This window comes from Paramisgurnus dabryanus, chromosome 19 (genome assembly GCF_030506205.2).
Source record: "Paramisgurnus dabryanus chromosome 19, PD_genome_1.1, whole genome shotgun sequence".
In the NCBI taxonomy this organism is placed as follows: domain Eukaryota; kingdom Metazoa; phylum Chordata; class Actinopteri; order Cypriniformes; family Cobitidae; genus Paramisgurnus; species Paramisgurnus dabryanus.
This window is the reverse complement of record NC_133355.1, coordinates 19,622,253-19,647,678: the sequence shown is the minus strand read 5'-3', so window position 1 is coordinate 19,647,678 and position 25,426 is coordinate 19,622,253. Positions and strand designations below refer to the sequence as shown.

At 41.6% G+C, this 25,426-nt stretch overlaps 1 protein-coding gene across 1 annotated transcript in view; it reads right to left on the bottom strand.

Moving 5' to 3' along the window:
* The window catches only part of csmd2 (CUB and Sushi multiple domains 2), a 364,270-nt gene that overhangs the window by 244,814 nt on the left and 94,030 nt on the right, over positions 1-25,426 (bottom strand). The window contains exon 5 of the mRNA XM_065292427.1: positions 12,787-12,994. Coding sequence (XP_065148499.1) covers positions 12,787-12,994 — 208 coding nt within the window. The remainder of the gene's footprint in view (positions 1-12,786; positions 12,995-25,426) is intronic.

Genomic DNA, 25,426 nt, shown 5'->3' with positions numbered 1-25,426 from the left:
TATCAGATTTGTAAAAGACAGATCAGCTTTACTGATTATTTCCGATAACGTACGGAAAAATTCGGAATTAGGAGTTACAAACTGCAGAAGGAGCGAGTCACGAGTCAACACTTTATACAACACTGTTCGTGTCGTTTATATAATATGCACTTAAAGTATGCGCTTATTTCCAACATAGCACAGAAGTCTTACTTACGGCATGCAACTCATGACCCTGTTGGGACTTTTTAATGAAGTCCAGCGTTAAACAAACACACACGGAAAACTCCGCTGCTACCCCGGATAAACAAACTATATCCATTGTTTCCATAATGCTGACTTTCTTCTCCTTAAGCATGAGGAAACAACTCTTAAACAATGTTAATAAGTCAGAATGCATAAAATTAGGTTGAACCCCCCCTCCCATCTTTAAAAGACTTGGATTATACTGGAGAGCTGTAAAGGCCAAGTAATGTTTAAAGGAAGAGTTACCCAAAACTTAAAACTTTGTCATTACTTACACTCCCATGTCAGTATTAAGATTATTTATGGTTATATGGAAGTGGATGGTGACCGATTTAAACGACATGAGAGTGTGTAAGTAATGAAAAAAGTTTCCTTTATGGGTGTACAATACCCTTAAAATTTTATGTTTTTATATGTATAATTGATTGAAAGGTCTAGCCGTATTTACTTACAGTTCCTATTCACTTACTATTCAGGGTTTCCCGCAGCACTTTTCAGTTCGGGTGGCCCACATAAGTTGGGATACCCTACCACCTTAACAAGGTCGTCCAAAAAAAAAAAAAATGCTGCACAAAAAGCCGTCATGTGCATCTCGGAGAATAGCGTGGACGCGTTCACATTGCGAGCGGGCACGCACCACATGGCCAAAATGAGCGAGAGACATGGTCCGTCAATGTCTGGAGGATAACTAGCCTGTTGATAAAACATTTAATTCATTAATAATCTAGTATTTGTTAATTTTCTGTCATAGTTTCTTCAAAATTGAGTTTTATTTGAGTGTTTTAAATAAAAAGATTTTCATCATGATGCGTACGCCCCGCCCCTTTGATTGTCACGCCCCCGGCGCGCGCCCACCTGCACAACCCTACCACCATTTTCTGCGGGAAACCCTGCTATTACCTGGAAAATAATGGCCAGAATAAAATCACTTCTGTTTTTCCAGCGAAAAAGTCATATGGGTTCAGAACAACGTGAGATTGAGTAAACAATAACATCATTTGTAACTCTGTGTCAGCTTTTCTACAGAAAGTATTAAACAATCAAGTCTTCAACTGCTCTGCGTCTTGAAAATGATGGTTTTATAAAAATGCAGGTATTGAAGGGAATAGTGCATCCAATATCCTTTCTTGGCCTACTTACAACTCTAGTCTTAGCTTCCTTTATTTTCTCTCTCTGGTTAATTTTCTCAAACACATAAACATGCCACTCCTGCTGTCATATATCTGGTGGCATGTGGGGTGTTCCCATCAAACTGAAAACAAAGTAAAGTGAGACGGGAAGAGTACACACATAAATAAATAAAGCCTGATGCAGATCTGTTGAAGAAGCGTGAGTCGAATACCAGTCTGTTGAAGACAATCTCATAAAAGAGGTACGGAAAATCCTATTTCACAATGCCTTATGCACTCTGAAGGGCAAAACACTTAATGTGTGCACTCTGCAGAGCGAAGGCCATTACTGACTCATGTGTGCGTCTGTAACACTTTACATGAAGCTATACATCAATGTCACTTTACTTTTAATCAGACGTTACCCTGATAGCCACAAGCTTAGGTTTTGCTGCCGCCGTATGCGATGAAAAGATTTTAGTAGGAACTATTTTCAGCTGATGTGCTTTGGTGCATGAGAGCAAATTAGGTGTTTATTAAGATATTATCTGGTAGCTTAAATTAAATAGAATACATTACCTCAGGGTTTAAAATAAATTGAAGACATGCAATCCCAGATCATATGAGCATAACCAAAAAATTAGTCCACCAAAATGGCAAAATGACCATCGCATAGAGACTTCATTAACTACAGTATAGAAGGGCCCCCTATGGGAATTCATTATTTTCTACTTTCATTTGGAGCGTTCCCTTGTAACACTGACCTTCAAAGGTTCAAAAAAACATTTGTAATACAATCACGTATCTGTACACGCCACAAAAAATCTGAAAGACAAGCGATATCACACATTAAGCCATTGCATTGCAAATTCTGATGCAAAAAAGTTGTGAAGGGTATATCCAGCCATTGCAGAATATGTTATTTCATCATACAATACAGGCATTTCAGAGTACACTATGTGTGCTGCACGTTACACAAAATCTATAGGATAGGAAGTGCTGGGCAGAAAGAATTGTGTCTTAGTGTTGTTTAGAGTGAGTCAGCCATTTTGAGAACAGTCAATGCAGCGTGGCTTACTGACTTGAAGGGAGCATTGCTCTCCGATGAGGGTGTTAAGGTGTGACTGATGGGACTCAATGACACCCAGACATACACAGGTATCTCGAAATCAAACCCAGAAAAACCCAGCTTCTGCAGTATAACTTTATATGATTTTGACATAAAAGATTGACTATAGACTATTTGGCCTGTATAGACATGAAAAAAATGACACCATGATGAATCACAGCAAGGTTTACGTAAGTCACGGTGTGTTGTAACTGAATGCAATGTGCCACGCACAATATGCGTGATGAAGAATGAGATTTGACAGAAGGGGGTAAGACCTGTTCATTACAAAAAGCTATCGTATAAGAACAGAAAACTTGCTTTATGGACGTGCTGTGTAGTACTTCGAATATATGATTTTCATTTTTGGATGAGCTATTCATTTAAACCTGTGCTCTAATAAATGTAAAGTGTGTGATGTGTGAGTGTTATTATGCAAATGGCCATCTTATTCAGCTGAAAATGAATTAATCACCTTAATGCCTCTGCGCGTGCATGCAGCGCGAAGATTAGTGATGGGATATTGTGTGCGAAGAATAATTGTGCATCACGGAACAAAACTCAGAAGAAACGCAGAGCACTTTCATTAAAGTAGGCCGTAAAATAAGAGTGTGTCTCTCACCCTCATCAATATTTCATAAAATAAACTTCCAATAAACAAAAGAGAATCCACAATGCTAGGCTTTCAAAACCCTTTTATATCCGCTGTGTTTTACCGTCTACGTGCCATTTGAAAAATACATCTGAACCAGAAAAAAACACGCTGTCCGGACAGAGACGATCATTATTTTCCATTAATATACACCTCATTGATCACCGACTGTTGGCAATATCCATAAAGTGTTATGTACATACTGTTGATACTGCAGATATTGAACATAGCCTAAGAGCTTGGAGGGTGGTTACTGCATTTATCAGGTTATTTTAATGGTACAAATTCTTACATCAAGTAGCCTAAGTAAAAACAAGTCAAATAAATTGATCCAGTGAATCAAATCATGTCCAATTTAGATCAGAATGTAAACTGTGAACTTAAAATGAAAGTTAGATGTTAAAGCCTGTGTCTTGAACACTAGACACAGCTATGTGGTGAAATGCTATAGTATATTCTTATGTTGTCCACCAATTGTGAAAAGTGCTTTATAAATAAAATTGAATTGAATAAAGTCTTCAGACAACATGTATTATCTGATGCATCTATCCGAATATCTGACTGCTATGTAACATCAGACAGTAAGGCTATACTGGATTTGCAATGTCTGTGTCTATGGGGAAACACACAAGTTTATAAGTTCACTCACTACTATTCAGTATTGCTGCTATTGAAATAAATTACCTTTACAACTGTCATGCGTGTTAATATATTATTGTAGAAAATGTACTTCACAAAGGTCTATAATCAGAGGTGCACATAACTGGTGCGATTAAAATCAGAAATGCGCATTAGACTCTGCTGTAAAGGCGGTTTTGCGTTCCAACGTTGCTGAAATTTTGTTACATAGTAACGTAACAATTTCTCCATGCATCATTCTTAAGATAAGGACAATTTAAAGATTTCATTATTTTACTAAATAAGTTTGGTTGCGCGCACCTCTAGAGCGCAAGCCAGATACGCACCTCAAGGCTTCCGACAGTTTGCTAGTACAAGCAAATAGTAAAGACAGCGCGCAAATGGCAATTGAGATTGTTTTCTTGCACTTGGGCGGACATTTTAAAACAAAATGATCTCAAAATGCCTTGATTATAGTAGTAAAAGTTTTTTACAGATTAAATATAAGCAGTTGAGAAATAAAATGTGTGTGTAACAATATATTGGATCTGTGCATTTACAGTGACGGTACAGCCAGCATTTTTAGAGTTTAAACGTGATAAACCAGGCAAACTTTATTATCCTTATAATCTTAGTTTTACAGAGTTACAGTACGTAATTTCTGACCTGAATATGGTGGATAAGAATTGCATGTATATATACAAAAAAAAACACCTAAAATGAAAAGGATGAGATATTTTCCACAGCAAATAAAAGCATGCATAGTTAAGCAAAGCCTGTCTCTATGAAATAACACTAGTTCAGATTCCCATTTGTCACTGTACAATCCATTATCTTTAATATCTCATTAGGGCCCATGTCCATGCATTGAATAAAGTTGGACAACAGCAAACATGCTTCCACACTTAACATTAGTCAGATATGGCTTCTGTCCATCTTCATGCTGTTTTACAATGTGCTCCAATCATACAGTACAAGGGGATCAAGCCTGTGTAGATTTAAGAGTGCACCGGACCGGAATCAATGGTCCTGCAGCCAGCCATCCCAAAGTGTCTTAAGTAATATTTATAAGCTCCTACTGCACAAAACTCAATTAATTCACAGATGCAAAAGTAAAATAAAAAAACATATCTGTTTTTGCCACGAAATATATATATCCTCTAGGTAGAAAGTTGGGAGCGATACACGCTAAATGGATATGTACAGACAGCTTGATACTCCCAGACACCATCTGCGTTATGGTCATCCATGCAATTTTGATTGATGGCTTTGTTGGAATGGAGACATTACGCCAACACGCTTAAATAAAACATGACTCGCAAAAAAAAGATTTGATAAGTGCTTCGTGCTGACTAATAGACAGCGATTGATTTCACACCGTCCTTGATGGGAAGCCATAGTTTCAGTTGGATTTCGCTGGTTCAGCAGAGAGGGTGGAGACATGATGATTGGATGTTCTGCATCACGGAGACATTTTAAAAAGCAACCCTAGCAAGATCAGACCAGCCACCAGAGATTAACCAAACCACTGAATTTACTTATAAAACAGTGCTGCAGCCCAAGCTACAGCAGGTTCAAATCCAAAAAGCGAGCAGTGACGAATAAAAGTGCAGTCTTGTAGTCATATGTTTGAATCTGAACGCTGCCTGCATGCGTAGCACATACTCCCCCGCAACATATGTCTTGTGTATTATTCATGAACAGCATATGTACTTTGTTTTGTGAATTCTGTACTCTTTCTCTATAAGGAAGGATAGGAAACACTTTACATGCAGAACAGCGCACCCACATCTCAAGGCATAATTGAACTGGCAATGTCAGGCAGCCCGGCACAATGTTGTTGGTTAGTCTTATAAGACACTGCTTGCAATACAACCAGAAACCATAATGATAATGCACTCAGCTCCCATCATCCTGTCAGCCTCGCCATTTCCTCCGGGAATCCGATAAACACAGTTACGCACCATCCATGCCATTGAGGATTTTAAGGTGTCATAGGAGATACTTTAAAGAGCCATTTCTTGCTTAAAAAGGTAACATGACAATTCCCCAATTCACTTTTTAATGCATGTGTCAGTGAATGTAATTTAAAGTAAAAGCGTCTTAGTGTTTTCCAAAAATGTAATAACTTGCTCGCCTAGGCTATTTGGCTGGTGAATGATGTTTAATATAAATAAATATAGCCAAGAAGCTCAGGTCTGGCTTCATATTGGATATACAATTCCAGGTCTGTATTCACTTTGAAATACTGTATGTCATCATACATACAATTTATTTGCAAACTATGATTCATTTTACACACACAACTTTGAAATATACAGTTTCGGTTAAGATTTGTTTTGCAGATTTGTTTCTGCTCAGTCAAAAAATACAATAAACAATAAAGTCAGTGAGAAAGATTAATTTGATTTAGTGGCTAGCGAACAAATGTGCATGGCTCTATACTTCCCTTTTGAAAGAAGCAAAGAAAATGCAATCTTTTCTTGAATTAGAAACAAATAGAGAATGGGTGAGGATAACAAAAAAGAGGGAAAAAATAAGAATGATATCTTACTGTGACGTGTCTGAACCATGGAGAAGTCAACATTTGCAACACTCCTTCAGAGTTTCATAAGGTTTCACAAATGGTAATGAAAGAAATAAAACACAACTTCAAAATTGCAGACGCTAAGCTTTAACCGCTCCTTAGACAGACTGACAAACAGAAAGACAGATATAGAGACAGACAGACGTCAGCTTCTCAGCACCATCGATATGGAAGAAAATGAGAAAACCTAATGCCTTGAACCTCTAAAAACAATGTTGCAATAAGATGACAAATCCCCTGCCAGTCAGGCGAATCCAGTCTGTAAAGAGAGTGACGGCTAAGAAAGTGAGCAATTACTTGAGCCAAACATGCTAAACAAAATATACAGCACCCTTTTCTTTGTCCGCACCCAAATGAACAGAGCTTTAAATGCAGGGAGCGCACACAATCCCGGGAATGGCAGATAACAGTAGCGAATGACAGATCTAGACCAAAAGAGAGGAACAGGAATGAGTGCTTCTGTGTCTTAAAAAACAGACCAGGATCATTTATAAAGGGAAATACTAGCAACCAGCAATGATATAATCATGCCTGTATAGTTTAACAGAGTTTTAAACATTCTGCCTTCATTTTTTCCTGTGTTAATGCATTTCCTTTCGAAACTGTGATGTGAACTCAGTTGGTTTTACAGACAAGCCTTAGCTAAAGCTAAGACTAGGCCTTAGATAAATTAGGATGTTTTATATAAACATGCCCTAGAAAAAGAAGTTACTAGGGTGTATCTTGAGACAAAACAATGACGCTGGCATATTTTAACCCTCTGGGATCTTAGGGGTTTTTAGGGCCCTGGGGAAGTTTTGACATGCACTGAAATTTGTGCTTTTTCAGCTGCTTAAAAACATATTAATGGCAAAAGTCTCATAACACTACACTCTAAAAACAAACGGTGCTATCGGTGGAAATCACTCACACATGATCCCCACATCACGGCTGGTCTGAACGCAGCATTAGACTTTAAATTTAAATTCGAGTACAGATGAGTAGGCAGTCATTCACTGCATGGGGTGCATCAGGTCACTTTAGTTTACACTACAAATGCAATGTGGTCAAATATATTTTGGACAACCTCAAAATATGCTTTATAGTAGTGGTGCCCAATCCTGCTCCTGGCTATCGACTGTCCTGCAGAGTTCAGGTCCAACTCCAATCAAATCCTTAATTTTCAAGTGATCCTGAAAACTTTGCAAAATTAGTTGCTTCAGGTCTATTTGATTTGGGCTGGAGATGAACTTTTGCAGGACAGTCGATCAAAGATGTTAGATTGGCACCCCTGCCTTAAATGATTCAATTAGAAAATGCTTTTGACTACTGTATGAAGTGCTATTTGTGATCGGACTGGCCTAAATGGATGTAAATACTTACTGTAGTGTGAAAGTAGTCTCATATTCAACATACTACAGGCATCAAATGGAATTATTTATAAAGAACAATTATCATCAAAAACTGCATATTTTCAGAAAGTAAAAAAAACTTGAAGCAACAAACAGTAAATCCATCCAAAAATCCAGTTCTGTTTATAAATACCAACCTCTTTCAACAAAGAAATGGTAATCAATAAAGCAAGCAGTTACTGAACATCAGGACATCTCTGTGGAGGTGTACAGATAGAGTTAGAGGGGGAATAAAATGCTGTTTAAATGCATAAATAACAAACAATCCCTATGGCAAGGTTTAGGTGCCCAAGGCATACTGGGCTGATCTTTGCTGTCTACCCAGCTATGTAACAAGAGATTAGACAGAGGTTATTCAGAGGATTGACTGCCTTAGATCTGCAAAAACAAAGATAAAACTTAAGTGTCTCTGATGTATTAAATATCTGAATTATGTAAGAACAGCACTGTGCTAAAACTTAAACCCACAGTAAACAAAAAATAGATATAAAGATATTTTTTTTCTTTATGAAAGATATTTTCTTAATCTTTGAATTTAGTTGTTTAAGGAAATGTATTTATATTATCTAAATAAAAATAAAAAAATTAATTATTTACAAGTAACCCTTTACGAAAATAAATCATGGTTTTACTGTGGTAAAAGTTTAGTAACCATGGTTTTTTTGGTATATTGATTACTATCAGCAAAACAATGGTTTTACTACACTAACAATGCTTTAACTATGGTTTTTAAAAAAACATGGTTGTCAAAACCATGATTATTTTGTGGTTATCATAGTTTTACTACTGTAACCATGTTTTTTTGGTTTTAACCAGTGACGGTTCGTGACTGCTTATATCCGAGGGGCGCAAATTCGAAATATGTGTTCGGAGTGTCATGTGAACCATGTGCATCAAGTGTTTTGTCAAAGAAAGTGCCTGCTGCACACGTCAAAACCGCTTACGATAAAAAATACACTAACGTTGACATGGGTTCAATTCCCAGGACACGCACATACTGATTAAAAAATGTACTGTCCCTTAAATACACTGAAAGTCGCTTCAGATGAAACTGTCTGCTAAATGTGTGAATGTAATTGGTTTATTGTCCTAATTGAGGTTATAAACTATAGATAACTTCATTGCAATATGCATGCTCATAAGAATCTGCTTCTACAGTAGGTGTTTGGCACATGACATTTATCACACCACATACATATGTTGCTATATTAGCACTATTGCCTCCCAGTGGAGCGGTGCTAAAGTAGATTGATGCAATGAAGGCCTTCTTAAAGTGATTCATGGGTAACCCTGCTGCACTACTCAATATATGCACGCAGTTGACTGAGTGTCCAGGGTTGTTTGCTGGACACTGCACAGCACCAGACACGTCCCATGTCAATCAAACACTCAGGGTGATGAAAACAGGTCACTTGCATATCAATTTCTGTATGCTCCCTCCTTCCAGGGGCGCGTAACTATTTGTCTACGTCTCTGAGCGTGTCATTTGTGGGACCCCTGTTGGCCTAGAGTAATTTGATCTTTACCTTCTCACATCCGCGCCTGTAAATCATCCCACTCTGGGATTCTGGACCTCTATCAGTCCGAGACCTTTTGGTTATGTTAGAAAATTTCCCTCACCCACTTGCAATTGCTTAGTGCAATTAAGGTGTTTAGGAGCTAAGCGGTGGCAAATTACGCTTTTGAGATTAACAATTCATTTTACTAGTTTACTATATAGGCAATCTCATTACTAGTGACCTCATTGCTTCTTGCCATTTATAGTCTCAGTATTTAAGACACTCTTAAAGTTAAGAGACCACTGTGCTTTACCTCTTTTCTTTCTAGCTATTTTAAACTCAGTTTTATAAAAGACACATCTCATATCCGCTGTTATATCCAAGTTAGATGTGTATTCAGTCATAATGCTATCAAAAGTGCTGAATCCTATGCTTTGCACGAGTGCAAGCGAATGTTTTCAACGATTTTTAGTGCGTTCAGTAAGCGACATAGTGTGGGTTCATCCAGGTCATGTTGCAGCCTACATTTAACTTAATATTTTAAGCACACAAAAAGCTGCACTTTATATGCCTATCCTACAGCTATAAAAAGAATGCTAAAAATATATTTTAAAAAACATCCTGCTCAACCTACTCAAACCCACTGAAGTTAAGAGCAGTGAAGAACAAAGTATCTGAATCCAAAATAGGCATCAGCAACAATAAAGCCGTCAGGACCCTCATCTTCACAATTGCTTAAAACAGAATGTTTTTTTTTTTTTTTAAATCCATAGCTAAACTGTCCCAGCTTTCCATCTAATGCTGTGAACTGGACCATCAACTGCCTATTTAATTTAGGGTTTTGTTGTGACCCCATGCATAGTGGCAACAAGGGCCAAGAAGGAACCCAGACAAGAGGCCAAGAGAGAGGTCCATCGATCTTCTCTACTGGGCAGGAATAACCTTCTCTCAGGAGTCGCCGTACCCCTCGGTCAGCCCCAGTGAGCGTGTCAGAGAGGAAGGCAAATGCCTATACTTCACTCCTCTTGTGTGGAGTGTCACAGCTTAATAAAGCCTACGCATGTATAGGGCTGGATCGGAGCAGCGGGGAGGCTCTTTACACCATGGAGAAAGGTCTTTTCTAATTGGTTAACAGCCACAAGGTAATAATTTACATATATAACTTATATGCCTTATCATTCTGAATGTGACTAAGGATTAAATGAACTGATTTCTATTCTTAAACTAATTCATTACATTACATTACATTACATTTGACAGAAGCTTTTATGCAAAGCATTACATTGAAGCTATACAGTAAGCTAGACTGCTAGAGCATCACAGGTCCAATTAGCGGCTAGCTATTGAAAAAAAATGAATACACCATTTAGTATTAATATTTATTGTCCATTGGCATATAATGTTTCTACCTGCACTGAAAACTGAAATGTAGCTGTATATGAAGGAACAAAATAAGCCAATCGTCATTCAATGTCTATTGTACAGTAAAGTCTGAACAAATGAGATTTCACTGTGTGCAACGCCTATACAAATAGAAATCAAACAACAAAACTAAACTTTTGACATGTGTTACACATGACTCGGACATTGTGTTAAGAGTCTAAAGTACTGAAGTAATATACAAAGGAAAGCATCAAGACCAAAAAATAAAGAAAGAAAAACAATTAGAAGGCAAGTGTATCACTTTTGTGCCAATAATGTCACCAAACTAAACCTTAAAGGTGACATAGAATGATTGAACGGGGTATTTATCCTTGTTCTGTGATGTGACATGTAGACAAAAAATGTTTTGTTTGGGTCTGTAATGCTTTAGAAGCTTCCTAAAAACCTCTCTCAGATAGCTCTATTAGGGTGGGGGATTTTAAACAAGTGGTTTTGCACCTATTTGGCTCCCCCTACTGGCTTAACTTGCAATCTCATTACTGATTGGCTGACTTTGCTGCCACTCAAAAAATGTAGCCAATTATTTTAAAGTGGAGGGGCAGTGAGATGCCTGTGATGTCATAAGCATCAGTTTTTCAGATTGGGCCGTTTTCTGGCTGACATTTCTAAAAGAGGAATTTCTATGAGACTGAGATGTTTAGCATGTCTAGTACTTTTTGTATGTTCGTGAATGCGGGTAGACTACCATTATTCAACAAAGACAAGGTAAAAATGGTTTTTCATTCTCTGTCCCCTTTAAGTATTTTAAAGCCATTGCTCACCCAGGTGAAAAAGTACACTTACATAGTTTTATGGAATATTTTATTTTTATATTTTGACATGAACTAAAATGAACTAGAAATCTATTTAAAAATGTATTTAGGAACCACAGTAGTAAACTTAAACCCATATTTTCAGTCAGTGTTAACTAAATACATTTTTAATACAGAGATGTTAAAGGTGTATTCAAAATAGCACAAACACATACACTATAAAAACACCAATTAATGAAATGTTGGATGGGCAAAAATATATAAGTTAAACCAATGTTCTTGTTTGGGCTTAGTTGAGAAGACATTATTTTAAGTCTGCATATAAATCTATTTTTAAAACATTAAATTAATGGTCAAATCCAGTACACATTCAGAATGGCTAGTGTTGATTATGTTACATTTCGACTACAAATATGACACACTTTCAATAAAGATTAATGTTTCAACGGGTGAAATGCTCCTTTAATTCTGTATGTCCAGTGTGTATGATAAGTGATTGTAATTAATTAAAAACTTTTGTTTTTATGTGACTTATTTTTGTTAATTTTGTTACAACACCAGCATAGATTATTTGATAAATAGTTAAAAAAATTGTTATTAAAAATTCCCAAATAATAAATAATAATTTAAGTAATACATAAAAACATGGAGTAAATACATTTTAATTGACAGTGAGTCTTTGCTGTAAGTTTTTAAAGATTCAACTGATTAAACATTTTAGTTAAATGAACTATAAAGCTAGTTGAGCAAACATACTTTTTTTTTGAGTCAAGTTTTGGCCAACTAAAAAACAACAATGCCGATAACACTTCTGGAGACAGAAATTGAGTGAATGTAAAATACTAGATACCAGAAATAAAATTAAATTCATTTAGCCAACATATTTTTTACAGTCTAGATAATCTTAGTATAATAGAGCACTGTAAGTACATTAGTGTACTACTTTTCACCTGGGCAGACAAACAGATCCACTAATAAAGTAGTTAGCACCTATACGAGTGTAAATAGGAAAGACTGTGAATGTAGATGCTAAGAGGAGGCACCGGGCCATAGATATAGCACTGTGGTGCTCGCCAAACAAGGTTTGCAATAGATTGCAACATTTTTATCTTCTCTATCTGGTCCAAGCTCTGTGCGCATTATGTGCTAAATAATTGAATCAATCTGTGATTTGGTTCTGTCCCATTGAGCAAGTGCTGAGATGTTTCATGACTAGTGGTACTCCTGGGTCTCTCTCCTCCTTCTCTCTTACTCACCAAACACCTACCCAGTGCCAACAGCACTACAACAAGCATGCTCATTGCCTAGCAGTGGGCATTGTAAAAAGTATTATTAGCACTCCCTGGTGAAGACTGATGCGGCTTGCGTTTCCAAGAAAACAAAACCATGTTTGGACACTCACCACTGAGAGGATCCTTCCGTGCCGGTTATTTCCAGAACATCATAGTCCTCTTCTAGCTGAAAGTCAGAGAAGACCAAGGCGATGGTGTCACCCGGCTCAGCCAGCACGGTCCAGGTGCAGTCAGCGTTGTTGTTGTACTCCTGTGGGTAGTTTGGACTGTTGATGACGCCACTTTGACCTCGTAATGTGCCACCACAGCCATCGTCCGCTGTTAAAAAGACACACACAAATATATATGACATTAAATCAGATTCCTTATGGAAACACACTGGGTTGCAAATTATATGTTTCCCACATCTTTAAATTAACAGGTTTGGCTATTTCAACACACCACAGGTGAAAATTCCAACATTAATATTAAGTACCAAAAGTAGTATTATTCTGTATATACAGTAAAAAGATTCTTAAACCAAATTGTTACATATGAATCTCTCATGTTTGAAAAGAAACATTTCCAAAACTTGTACAAACTCTGTTTTTGTGACACTTTGCCTATGTTTAACATGAAAAATCCAACTCTTTAACAGTGTTAATAAGTCAGAATGCATGAAATAGCTGTAGACCCCTCCTTTAGAAATGGGCTATGCATTTTGACCATGTCCTTTGCACAAAACAACATCCATAGAAAATGGTTTGCTGAGCCTGGTGTGGATAAACATGTGGGCAGCATGATGCTATTGGACCCCTTGAATACAGAATGTCAGCTTGATCCCATAATTGAACTGACCTCACCGTTAGATTTGTGTCTGTGAAGTAAAGCAAACCTTAAAAATCTGAAGGCGTGTGTTGAAATGACTTCTGTAGACAAAATATAAATGTGCCAAAATATTAATTTTCTTTCATTAGAAAACCAATCTGTACGCATGTTCATAGAAGTGTGGCGTTGAGATTTCCTAGATAATCATCTTTAGATCTTTCAGAGGAGGCATGCAATATAACATCCGAGGGAGAAATTGCCAGAATTGGATTCAATAGCACATCATGACACACAACGGGGGTCTCGAGGTTCCCGGCAACTGTTGCAGGCGTGTGATGCAGCACAGTGTAATTAATTGAGATGAATTTAAAATTTTGTTAATTAGTTGTGCTCACATGATCCTCTTCTTAAAATTGTAACAAACAGGCACTTAAAGGCTGCTGGAGTAATTGAGCCCCCTGGCTCTGCAAAAACAATCCTTAGTGAATCAAATACAAACTCTCTCTCTCTCTCTCTCTCTCTATCTCTCTCTATCTCTCTCTCTCTCTCTCTCTCTCTCTCTCTCTCTCTCTCTCTCTCTCTCTCTCTCTCTCTCTCTCTCTCTCTCTCTCTCTCTCTCTCTCTCTCTCTCTCTCTCGCCTTGATTCTCAGTCTTGCTGCCTGACAGCGAGTCCGTGAGGTGAGGAAAAAGAGGGAAACCATCTGAGGTTGAAGGCAAAGTAACAGACCTGCTGACTCCCCCCACCCTGTCTCGCTGTGCGTCCCTCCCCTGAGAAAAGCAAGAAATCAAAACTTTCCGACATGGAGAAAGTTGAGTCTGACCTCCTTTTCAAAAAGTCCTTTTCTCATCACCACCTTAAGAGGCAGTGTCTCCAGCATGACGTGAAAATGAGGGAAAAAATTGCAAGGACAACCGGACTTTGATTAAACAATGTTTTGTAGCTGTAGCTATACACTGGATTATTAGGAACACCATACTAATACTGTGTTTGACCCCCTTTTGCAGTCAGAACTGCCTTAATTCTACGTGGCATTGATTCAACAAGGTGCTGAAAGCATTCTTTAGAAATGTTGGCCAATATTGATAGGATTTCATCTTGCAGTTGATGGAGATTTGTGGGATGCAGATTCAGGGCACGAAGCTCCCGTTCCACCACATCCCAAAGATGCTCTACTGGGTTGAGATCTGGTGACTGTGGGGGCCATTTTAGTAAAGTGAACTCATTGTTATGTTCAAGAAACCAATTTGAAATGATTCGAGCTTTGTGACATGGTGCATTATCCTGCTGGAAGTAGCCATCAGAGGATGGGTACATGGTGGTCATAAAGGGATGGACATGGTCAGAAACAATGCTCAGGTAGGCCGTGGCATTTAAACAATTCCCAATTGACACTGAGGGGCCTAAACTGTGCCAAGAAAACATCCCCTACACCATTACACCACCACCAGCAGCCTGCACAGTGGTAACAAGGCATAATGGCTCCATGTTCTCATTCTGTTTACGCCAAATTCTGAATCTACCTTCTGAATGTCTCAACAGAAATCAAGACTCATCAGACCAGGCAACATTTTTCCAGTCTTCAACTGTCCAATTTTGGTGAGCTCGTGCAAATTGTAGCCTCTTTTTCCTATTTGTAGTGGAGATGAGTGGTACCCGGTGGGGTCTTCTGCTGTTGTAGCCCATCCGCCTCAAGGTTGTGCGTGTTGTGGCTTCACAAATGCTTTGCTCGGTTGTAACGAGGGGTTATTTCAGTCAAAGTTGTTCTTCTATCAGCTTGAATCAGTCGGCCCATTCTCCTCTGACCTCTAGCATCAACAAGGCATTTTCACCAACAGTACTGCCGCATACTGGATGTTTATCCCTTTTCACACCATTCTTTTTAAACCCTAGAAATGGTTGTGCGTGAAAATCCCAGTAACTGAGCAGATTGTGAAATACTCAGCAACCAACAACCATGCCATGCTCAAAATTGCTTAAATCAGCTTTCTTTCCCATCCTGACATTCAGTTTGGAGTTCATGAGATGAACCAGGACCAGGACCACACCCCTAAATGCATTAAAGCAACTGCCGTGTGATTGGTTGATTAGATAATTGCATTAATGAGAAATTGAACAGGTGTTCCTAATAATCCTTTAGGTGAGTGTACATTGCATTGACATACAGTACAGAGAACAGACCGTCTACGATGTGAATTCCAATGTAGGTCTAGTCCTTGAGCCCTGTTTACACCAGGTAGTAAAATGTGTCTCAAATTTGGATCTGCATGCAGCTTTTTTTTAGCTGTGCCCTTGTTATCAAATCGCTCAAAATGGATGTTAACACCAGATGTAAGCTCTGGTGTCTACTAGTCAAGCTTTGATCACCTCAAATTCAATATGCATTTCTGTCAAGATCCCCTAGACAGAGGCACGCGCACCCATATGCATAAGAAAGCCGAACAGGTCTTTCATCAAACGTATAAATGTGGCATGCAAATGCCTCCCTGCGCTCTGGTTTGATAGCAAACGAAGTATTCTGAATTATGGGTGCATGCCAAGTAGATGTGTTGCCTTCCAGGCAAGTGAAGGAGCAAAGAATCTCAGTGTGAGCGAGCAAGTGACTCATAATGATAACTAGGAATGTCTCTGGGGTAAAAGAAGGGTTGAGGGGAGACAGAAGGAGTGATGGGAGATTTGTTTAGGGGACGTCTGGGTTTGTGTTAGCGTATGTGTGTTTAAGAGTGGAAGAAGAAACAATATGAAATAAAAAGTGAGTCATCATACCAGCCTAGCAGGCGAAATTCTCTCTCTCCGACCAAATAAACAATCTGGTTGTCAGTGTGAACGCAGAGTATATGCCTCACGTAGGTGAAAGAGCTGCCCTGTCACTGCCGGGTGATGAGTTCCTGTCTGACAGACCAGCGTGGGATTCATTAGCAGTGACTGGCTAATCGCATGATTTCTTTTCCGCGAGAGGAGAGCGGAGCGGAGGACCCGGGCCCTGTCAGTCCTCGGTGGGATCTGTCACTCTTGCAATTCCCCGGAGAGACGCAGAGCATATGTGAGGAGAAATTTCTGAGAGCTCTGGAACAGAGGGAATATGAGGAAAAAAGCGCAGCGGGTGGAGGGAGAAGCGGTCATTGGTATTCCAAGCGGGAGTTTCCTTCACACTTTAGAACACGCTGATCACTGGGCTCGTCTGTGCCTCACAGTTTGCCTGTTTGATCTTACAGAGACTTTGTAACTTTATGTCTGATGTGCTGATACCTGAACAACTTATGTTGAAAAATGAAAATGTATTTGGACAGTAGATAATTACATGCAAATAGTATTTGAAATCATAAATAAATACATGTTAGTACCAGATAATCTGTTAATGTGTCAATATATATATATATATATATATATATATATATATAACTGAGTCTGATGTGATACATATCTCAATGCATAGCCTACGATACAATACGCACCCATATTTTTTTGCTTCTGACGCTGATAAATTTGTTATTACTTCGTGAAGGATAGCTCCACCTCTGGCATGTTATGCTCAATGTGACTTTTATGCCACGCCACGGGTTTCTATAGTGTTGTGATATGCCAGCAGGTGATAAGTCAGCAGGACGTAGCAACAGTTTAGAGAGGAGATAGCAATTTTAAAGTACTGTTCACTTTATAGATAATAAAAGTATTGTGCATCTACCAATAATTATACATAAAAAAATATTTTTTACAGATGCAAAATATGTCACAACGATCAGTGGTGGCTGATCTTTTTCGAGGGCGCACGATGCGAAGCTCGTCACAACATGTACAGCACAACATCACATGTGTGGCTTGTAATTTCACATGTCTGGCTCATCATGTTAACTTATGTGCATCACGTGTGATGTCAAAATACGAGCATGATGCAGACGTGTCTAAAGGGTTTGTGATAAAAGAGACGCTCGCGTTTGCCAGAAATGTCTCTTCTATCATAAATCCTTTCGACACGTGTGCATCAGGCTCGTATTTTGACAAGAGGTTCACATGAAGCAACAATCACATATTTTGAAATGACGAACAACACACGAAACTCCGAACACATTTTTTGAATTTGCGTCCCTTGGGAGAAAAGTCAATGGCCGCCACTAAAAGCGATGCATTACGATGCAAATGCTAATTTGTATCCGATGCATAGTTTTTAAACCGATGCATCACATTTTTTACTTTTTATGCCTATGCACCGAGCTAAACGTCTCGGTTACGGATGTAACCCTCGTTCCCTGAAGGAGGGAACGGAGACGTCACGTCGTGACCGACGAATTGCGAATTGGGAACTCGCTTAGAGAGACCAATCTGCTTCGTATACTACTAAAACGCCAATGAACTTGGCATTGAGATATTTGCATAATGCTGGCGCCGCCCCGCCAGGTGCGTATATAAGCAGCAGGTGCAAATAGGGAAATTAGCTTCTTTTCGCTGAGAAAGCCGGGAAAATGAGACCGGCCGATAAACAGCAGGTGGCAGCACCTGTGGCGACGGGACGTGACGTCTCCGTTCCCTCCTTCAGGGAACGAGGGTTACATCCGTAACCGAGACGTTCCCTTTCAGTCGGTCACTACGACGTCACGTCGTGACCGACGAATTGGGAATCCCTACCAAAACGCCACTAGGGGCTGACCTCTTCCAGTGTCTGCGTAAAGCCCTCCGGTTCCACTTAAGGAGGAGGAGATAGGTTTTAAGGCAGAAGGCCGGGCACTAGATGTTCCATAACCCCACAGTAGTGCCAGCGACTGGGAAGCGCCCTACCTGAGCGGGATAGGAACGCTGCGGAAGCCACCGCCCCTCTTAAGGGCTAATGGTGGGCGAAAGTCAACCGTAGTTGAGGAATAAAGACAGCCGTGGCTGTGTAAGCAAAGCAGTGCTCTGCTAAGGGAAACGTGGGCTGGTAGGATTAACCCCACGGAAAAATACTCACAAAGGAACCCGGTGGGACACAATGTGGAGCCCGAGCCAGACACGTAGGTTCGCGAGGATACAGCTAGTGAAAGGCTGACAGCCAATGCTCCGCAACAAAGGCTGCCAAGGCAGCGGAGGAAGAACAATTCAAACCATTACGCATTTTTGTTCTGAAGGCCTTCCATACTGACAAAGTTATGAAGCATCAGTTGGAGGCTGCAAGCCGACCTGCGAGACTGCTCTCCGTGCTCCCCCTGATGAGGAAAGAACACGAGAGGATACAGGCTCGATACGAACACTGTAAAATCTAGTGAACGTATTAGGTGTCGCCCAACCAGCAGCTCTACAGATGTCTGTTAGCGAGGAACCACGAGCTAAAGCCCAAGATGAGGCAACACTCCGTGTGGAGTGCGCTCTCAAATTAAAGGGGCAAGGAATACCCTGAAGATTATAAGCCAGGGCGATAGTATCAACTATCCAATGAGACATCCTCTGCTTAGTGACAGCTTTCCCTTTCTGCTGGCCACCATAACAAACAAAGAGCTGGTCTGAGGTCCTGAGGCTTTGCGTGCGATCCACGTAGAGTCGCAGTGCGCGTACGGGGCACAACAAAGCCATGGTTGGGTCTGCGTCCTCCGGGGGCAGCGCTTGCAAGCTCACCACCTTATCTCTGAAGGGAGTGGTGGGAACTTTGGGCACGTAGCCTGGTCTGGGTCTCAGTGAGACAGCAGGACCAAACTAAAAGCACGAATCGTCAACAGAGAATGCATGTAAATCCCCTACTCTCTTCATGGAGGCCAATGCTATCAGGGTCAGAGTTTTCATTGATAAAAACATCAGACTCGTAGACTGCAAAGGCTCAAAAGGGAGACCTGAAGGCTTCAGCACCATGGACAGGTCTCAGGAGGAAAGAGGGAGGGCGCGAGGGGTTTAGCCTGCGAGCGCCTCTTAAAATGAAATAATTAAATCATGCCGGCCAACTGATCTGCCGTTGATAAGAGAGTGATGAGCAGAAATAGCGGCGATATCAACTTTAATGGCGGAGGGACAGCCTACCATCTAACCTATGTTAAAGATATAAAAGCACAATGTTAATGGGCATTCTCTGGGGTCCTCGCGTTGCGAAGAGCACCGGGTGACGAAAAAGGTTTCTTTAAGCGCGTAAGCCCGTCTTGTGGACGGTGCTCGAACCGCGTCGATGGTGTTAGATACCGCTGCGATAAATCACCTAAACCTTGCGCGCGCTCAACGACCATACATGGAAATCCCACAGGTCGGGGCGCGGGTGCCATAATGTGCCCCTTCCTAAAGAAAGAAAGTCTTTCCTCAGGGGAAATCGTCAGGGAGGGGCTGTCGCGAGGAGCATTAACTCTGAAAACCAATCCAGTACGGGGCGACTAATAAAAGGCTCTCCTCGTCCTGCCTGACTTTGCACAGTGTCTGCGCAATAAAGCTCACTGGAAGGAATGCGTATTTACGCACCCCCCGCGGCCAGCTGTGTGCCAACGCATCCACGCCGAGGCTGCCCTCGGTTAGTGAATAAAATAGGCGACAGTGGGTATCGTCCGGCGACGCAAACAGATCTATCTACGCACAACCGAACTTCTTCCAAATTAGCTGGACCGTCTGGAGGTGGAGTCGCCATTCGCCGGGGGCGCAGCTCGGGAAGCGCGTCTGCCGCTGTATTGAGCGAACCCGGGATGTAAATGGCACGAAGGGACCTCAGATGCTTCTGACTCCAAAGGAGGAGATGACGAGCGAGATGCGACAGGTGACGAGAGCGCAAAACCGCCTTAACGGTAAATAACGCAACAGTCGCAATGTTATTGGTGTCGGCTAATACATCCTTCCCTCGCATCTCCATAGCGGAGCGTACAAGTCCCAGATATACAGCGCACCGCTCGCGGCAGTTGGGGTGCTATGCACACCCCTGAGACTGCAAGCCCGTCATACGTGGCTGATCATCCCGTGCTGAGGGCATTGCAATATACAGAATGCCAGGAGACCCCTCAGGGGCATATCTTCTATCGGAAATGCCGGGTCTACCACAGGGAAAAATTTAAATGACACGCAGGTGCAATGTTTACACGGTGTATGTCGGTGTGCCACGCTCTCCTCGAGACTCGATCGTAAGCCAATGCTGAAGCGGTCTCATATGAAGCAGCTCGGGCGGCGTCACAAGCGCAGCATGCTGTCATATGTCCAGGAGCTTCTGAAATTGTTTCAGAGGGACCGCGTACTTCCCTCGAATTAAACCGAGGCAAGTCAGAACTGACTGGTTGCGCGCTCTTGTTAAACACGTCAATTAGTCGACCGAGTCTTATTTCCATACTGAGAAAAAGGATCCTCTGCACGGGGCAAAGTTGCTCTTTCCCAGTCGACCTGAAGACTTAAACGAGCGAGATGCCAAAGCATTAACTCTCTGTGTTCGCGCACGTCTGCCAAGAACGGGCTATTATAAGTCGACGTAGAAAAAAGCAGAATGCGAACAACGCTCTCTCTCTGACATTTTAATGCCGTGACTAGCACATGGAGACACGGAGAGAGAGAGACAGCTCGAATGGTGTACTTTGTATTAATATGCCCACCCCACGACGCAGAGCGAAAAACGGTCTAAAGCGAGGGGAGATGGACACATAAAGTACACGTCTACAGGTCTAAGGCTGCAAACCGATCTGAATATTGAAATACGAGCCTCGGCGTTATCATCCAAAAAGAACACCTTCGTAGAGCCGGTGCGTAAATCAAATCGATCGTAACCCGCCGCGTATTTTGGGTACTATGAGATAAAGGCTGGAAAAACCCTATCATCATCATCTCGGTAAGAGGGACCGGCTCGAACATCCTTCGCCAACAGGATATCGACTTTTGCACGCAGTACATGTGCATCGGACGCTTTCACTACAGTGAAACGAAAGCCCGAAATTTTGGGGTGTGCCGGATTCGTAACCGAGGCGGATCGTGCGTAAAACCCAACGAAACGGGCTGGGAACTGAAGCCAAGCACCCAGGCACCGTACGAGGAGAAATAACGACACTACCGAAGTACCCGCGGTGGGGCAGCGAAGCGAGACAGGTGGGACTGCCGGTGCGTCTGCTGTGACAGCATAAACATCTACAGTATGTGTGTGTGACACTGACCTGAGCCCGCTGAGGGTGACGGTCGTCTGGTCTCCTCTACGGAGAGCGCAGACTCCGATGAGGGTGCTGGTGGTCCGGTCTCCTCAGCGGAGAGCTCGGACTCCTCAGGTCACCCGCTGGCGATAGAGGAGAGGTAGGGGAGCTGGTGTGTACCCGCTCACGGCTCTCTCGATCCTCCGGAGACCTAGAGAGGGAAGAGGAATGCACTCTTATGTGTGGTTAAGTGGGTACCGGCCGAACAGCCGGTGGAACATATGCAAACCAAGGATTTTCCACCCGACCCTCTATCGGGGGAAGGAGCTCCATCTCCTGAAGAGTGATCCTCTGCCAATCCGGGTCGCCCTTCACTGGCCACTTAAACTCCCGATTTTCACGGGAAGCGGCTAAGCGGGCGGGGCGAGCTGCTGACGACCGGTTCCCCTGCGCTGCCGAGATGGGGTCCGAGGAGGGGAACGGAGGTGGTCGCCGCAGGACGCCGACGGCGAGAGGCAGACTGAGGAGCCGGCGTGGTGGACCAAGGGCAGCTCTCTTCCGCCGGGGCATGACCTAGGAGATCGCCTCAGTCTGCGCAGCAGAGCTGTACGACTCCCCTGGCTCGCCGAAGAGGCCAGTCTGTGAGACAGGAGCATTCAAGTTGTTCTCGTCTGCGTCCGTCATGTCAGCCAGACACAGCCAAAGGTGGCGATCTTGAACCACTGTGGTGGACATCGCACGACTGAAGGTCGCGGGCTCCCTCGTAAATCCTTGTGAGCCTGCAGCAACGTTATTGCGTGCAGGGCCGAAGCCGCCTCTCCGGCATGCCTGATGGGCAGCGTCCGTAACCGGACGACTGTCTACAAACACGGGAGGGAAGGGTTGGGTGGTCCCTCCAGGAACGCATCCCGCTCCACTGAAGGGGTCCCCGCCCTTAGCGGCTCCGTTGGTGAGGGAGGTGAGGGGTGAAGCTGAACGGCCGGACGGCCGCAAATCACGTCAGCTCTTCGTGCCGTCGGGAAAGAAAGGCACAGGAGGAGAGGACCGAGAGGCCCGAGCAGCTCCGAAGTACCAATCATGTGGGCGGGACGGTTCGGGCGTAGAGGGGTTAACCTTTCCAACTCTACCGTCTCCGCCGCTCGCGGGCACGGCCGCCATCTCCGGAACGACTCTGCCTCGGAGGAAAAATGGACACCCCTCTGATGCTGCAGAAGTGACGGGACCAGAAGGAGGTCCAATGGATTCGGCAGACATCGTAGAACACGACTCTGCAGTCTCCACCGGAGCCTCAACCGGCTGAGGATGAGAAGGCCGGTAGGTGGAGGACGCATCCTCCGTCCTACTCAGCGTAGTGACGCGAAGGGCGCCCTGCGAGCGCTTGACAGCCGCACCATGGCGGCGTCAGCACTGCAAAGGCGCGGACAGCGTTCCCGTAGAAACGACAGTCGTCTCCGCAATCCAAGAGGGTTATGCTCTCACAGAGAGAACAGAAACTCTCCACGAACGCAGCCCCGGAGTGCTCGATGCCTGAGCACGAAGACAGCGCTCGTGACCGTCACTGGAACCTTATACTTCTCGCATCCAAGATCGCACGGGCGAAAAGCTATCCTGAAAAGGACGCTGATCTCCGCATATACGAGAGAGTGGCTGCCTTTAACAAGGCACAAAGCTCTCTCGTATCACTCTTTTAGGGAAATTCACTCAGATGCTTAGTTGATGAGCGCACAGGAAGGCAACGCACACACTAAACTCAAAACAATAAACAGATGTAGAGCCGTGGAATAAGCGAAGCGTCCGCTGTGATACTGCTAGTTCAACCAACTTCAGCAATCAAATCCCAACAGAGTAAAGTAGCTTCTCAGTAGCAGATAAAGCCGGCTTTCGAAGCGAAAAAGCTAATTTCCCTATTTGCACCTGCTGCTTATATACGCACCTGGCGGGGCGGCGCCAGCATTATGCAAATATCTCAATGCCAAGTTCATTGGCGTTTTAGTAGTATACGAAGCAGATTGGTCTCTCTAAGCGAGTTCCCAATTCGCAATTCGTCGGTCACGACGTGACGTCGTAGTGACCGACTGAAAGGGAACGGGGAATCTTCCCATCCCTAATATGTATATATATTAGGGATGCTAAACAATTAATCGCGATTAATCGTTAGCAGAATAAAAGTTTTTGTTTACATTACATATTTGTGTAAACTGTGTATAATAAATATGTATATATATATAAAAATGAACACATTCATGTATAATTTTAAGAAAAATTTATATATTAAGTATTTATATATAATATAAATTATACATAAATATACAAATGTATATACACATGTAAACATTTCTAAAACATATACATGCATGTGTGTACATTTATTTAAACAAATTTATTATACACAGTTCACACACATATATGATGTAAACAAAAACTTTTATTCTGCTAATGATTGATCACGATTAATTGTTTAGCATCCCTAATATATATGTATGTATACATATATAAATATATAATTTGATTTTTGGTAAAAGTCAGAATCATTATGACTTTAATTTCCACAGTAACAGCCAATCAGAAACAGATTTACAAGAAATGACAGAAGTTTTACAATGGCAACCATGAAACAAGCTGCTGTATGAGTCTGCTAGACAGAAGAAATGGAGGAACGGCTTGCGAAAGTGTGGCAACAACATGACTGCCTGTACAAAATGTTCGTAAAAATGTATCACAACCATTCTGTCATAGATAAGAGTTGAGGAGAAATCGCCTCAGTATTAAATGTACCAGGTGAGTGTAAAAATCTGCTGGCACATTAGCTGGTAAATGTAAGCATTTATAATAATAATAAAAACAACAATAATAATAATAATAATAATAAAAAAATGTACAATTGCTATCCAATTCCCTCTAAGATAGTATCTTATAGTCACTGTAATAATATGAAGAGTTTGGTTCCAAAACGCAATAAATCCATTTTGACAAATTTTGGTAAAAACGTGTTTTCTATACCAAGAAAGTGACAAGATGAAAACCACTTTTATCTGTTACAAACTTTCACATAGCATCTTTAGGTTATAAAAACATAAAAAATTCAAATCCATAACTGGATTTTCAAAGATTTATTATAAAAATGAATTATTTTTTCCACAAAATGCAATAAATCCATGACGTTTTTGTTTTCAAAATTCTATGAATCTATTCAATCAATGTAAAAATGTGCATTCATTTTTGCCATTTTATATTCATTTAGTTGAACAGTTGTACACAATGATGTAAAAAATAAACATTGATGTCATTAAACAAAACACTTACTTTGTCATATTAGGAACACTGTCATTGCTGCGCAGTTATACTTGACGTCGTCGCTTAACATTTTTCACAGTGATCAGCTGTGATTCTCGTTGACTTTGAGTAAAATTATGGAAAGTTTTTCATAAGATCCCCTGGGGTCAATGTGTTAGCACGAGTGAAGCTAGATGCTGTCGGGAGAACAAGCGATCGTCTCCCGAGTGCCTCTCGCATAAATTATTAGATGTTGATGGCTTACGTTTCTTTCCCGTCACAGAAAGCCACCACAGGTTTATAAATGCTATTAAACTATTATTTTGTTTTTGTTTGTTTGTTGATCACGAAGTACAAAGTAGATTAAGAAAACTAGGACTCTGTGTACGCACCGCCATTGTTTGTTTACATTGCGTGAATAGTGCGCTGTAATTTCTGTAACGGATTCATTGCGTTCTGTAAAAAAAGGAGGAGTGGCGTTTGTTGCGTTTTGGGAAAAAGGGAGAAAAGATGACAGCGGATATTGTTTTTTACGTACAATTAAGAATTTACTTTTAAATACTGACCTGATGTAATACTGATTTGGGCAGTAACTCATTTTTTTCAAAAATGGCGTTTATTGCGTTTTGGAACCA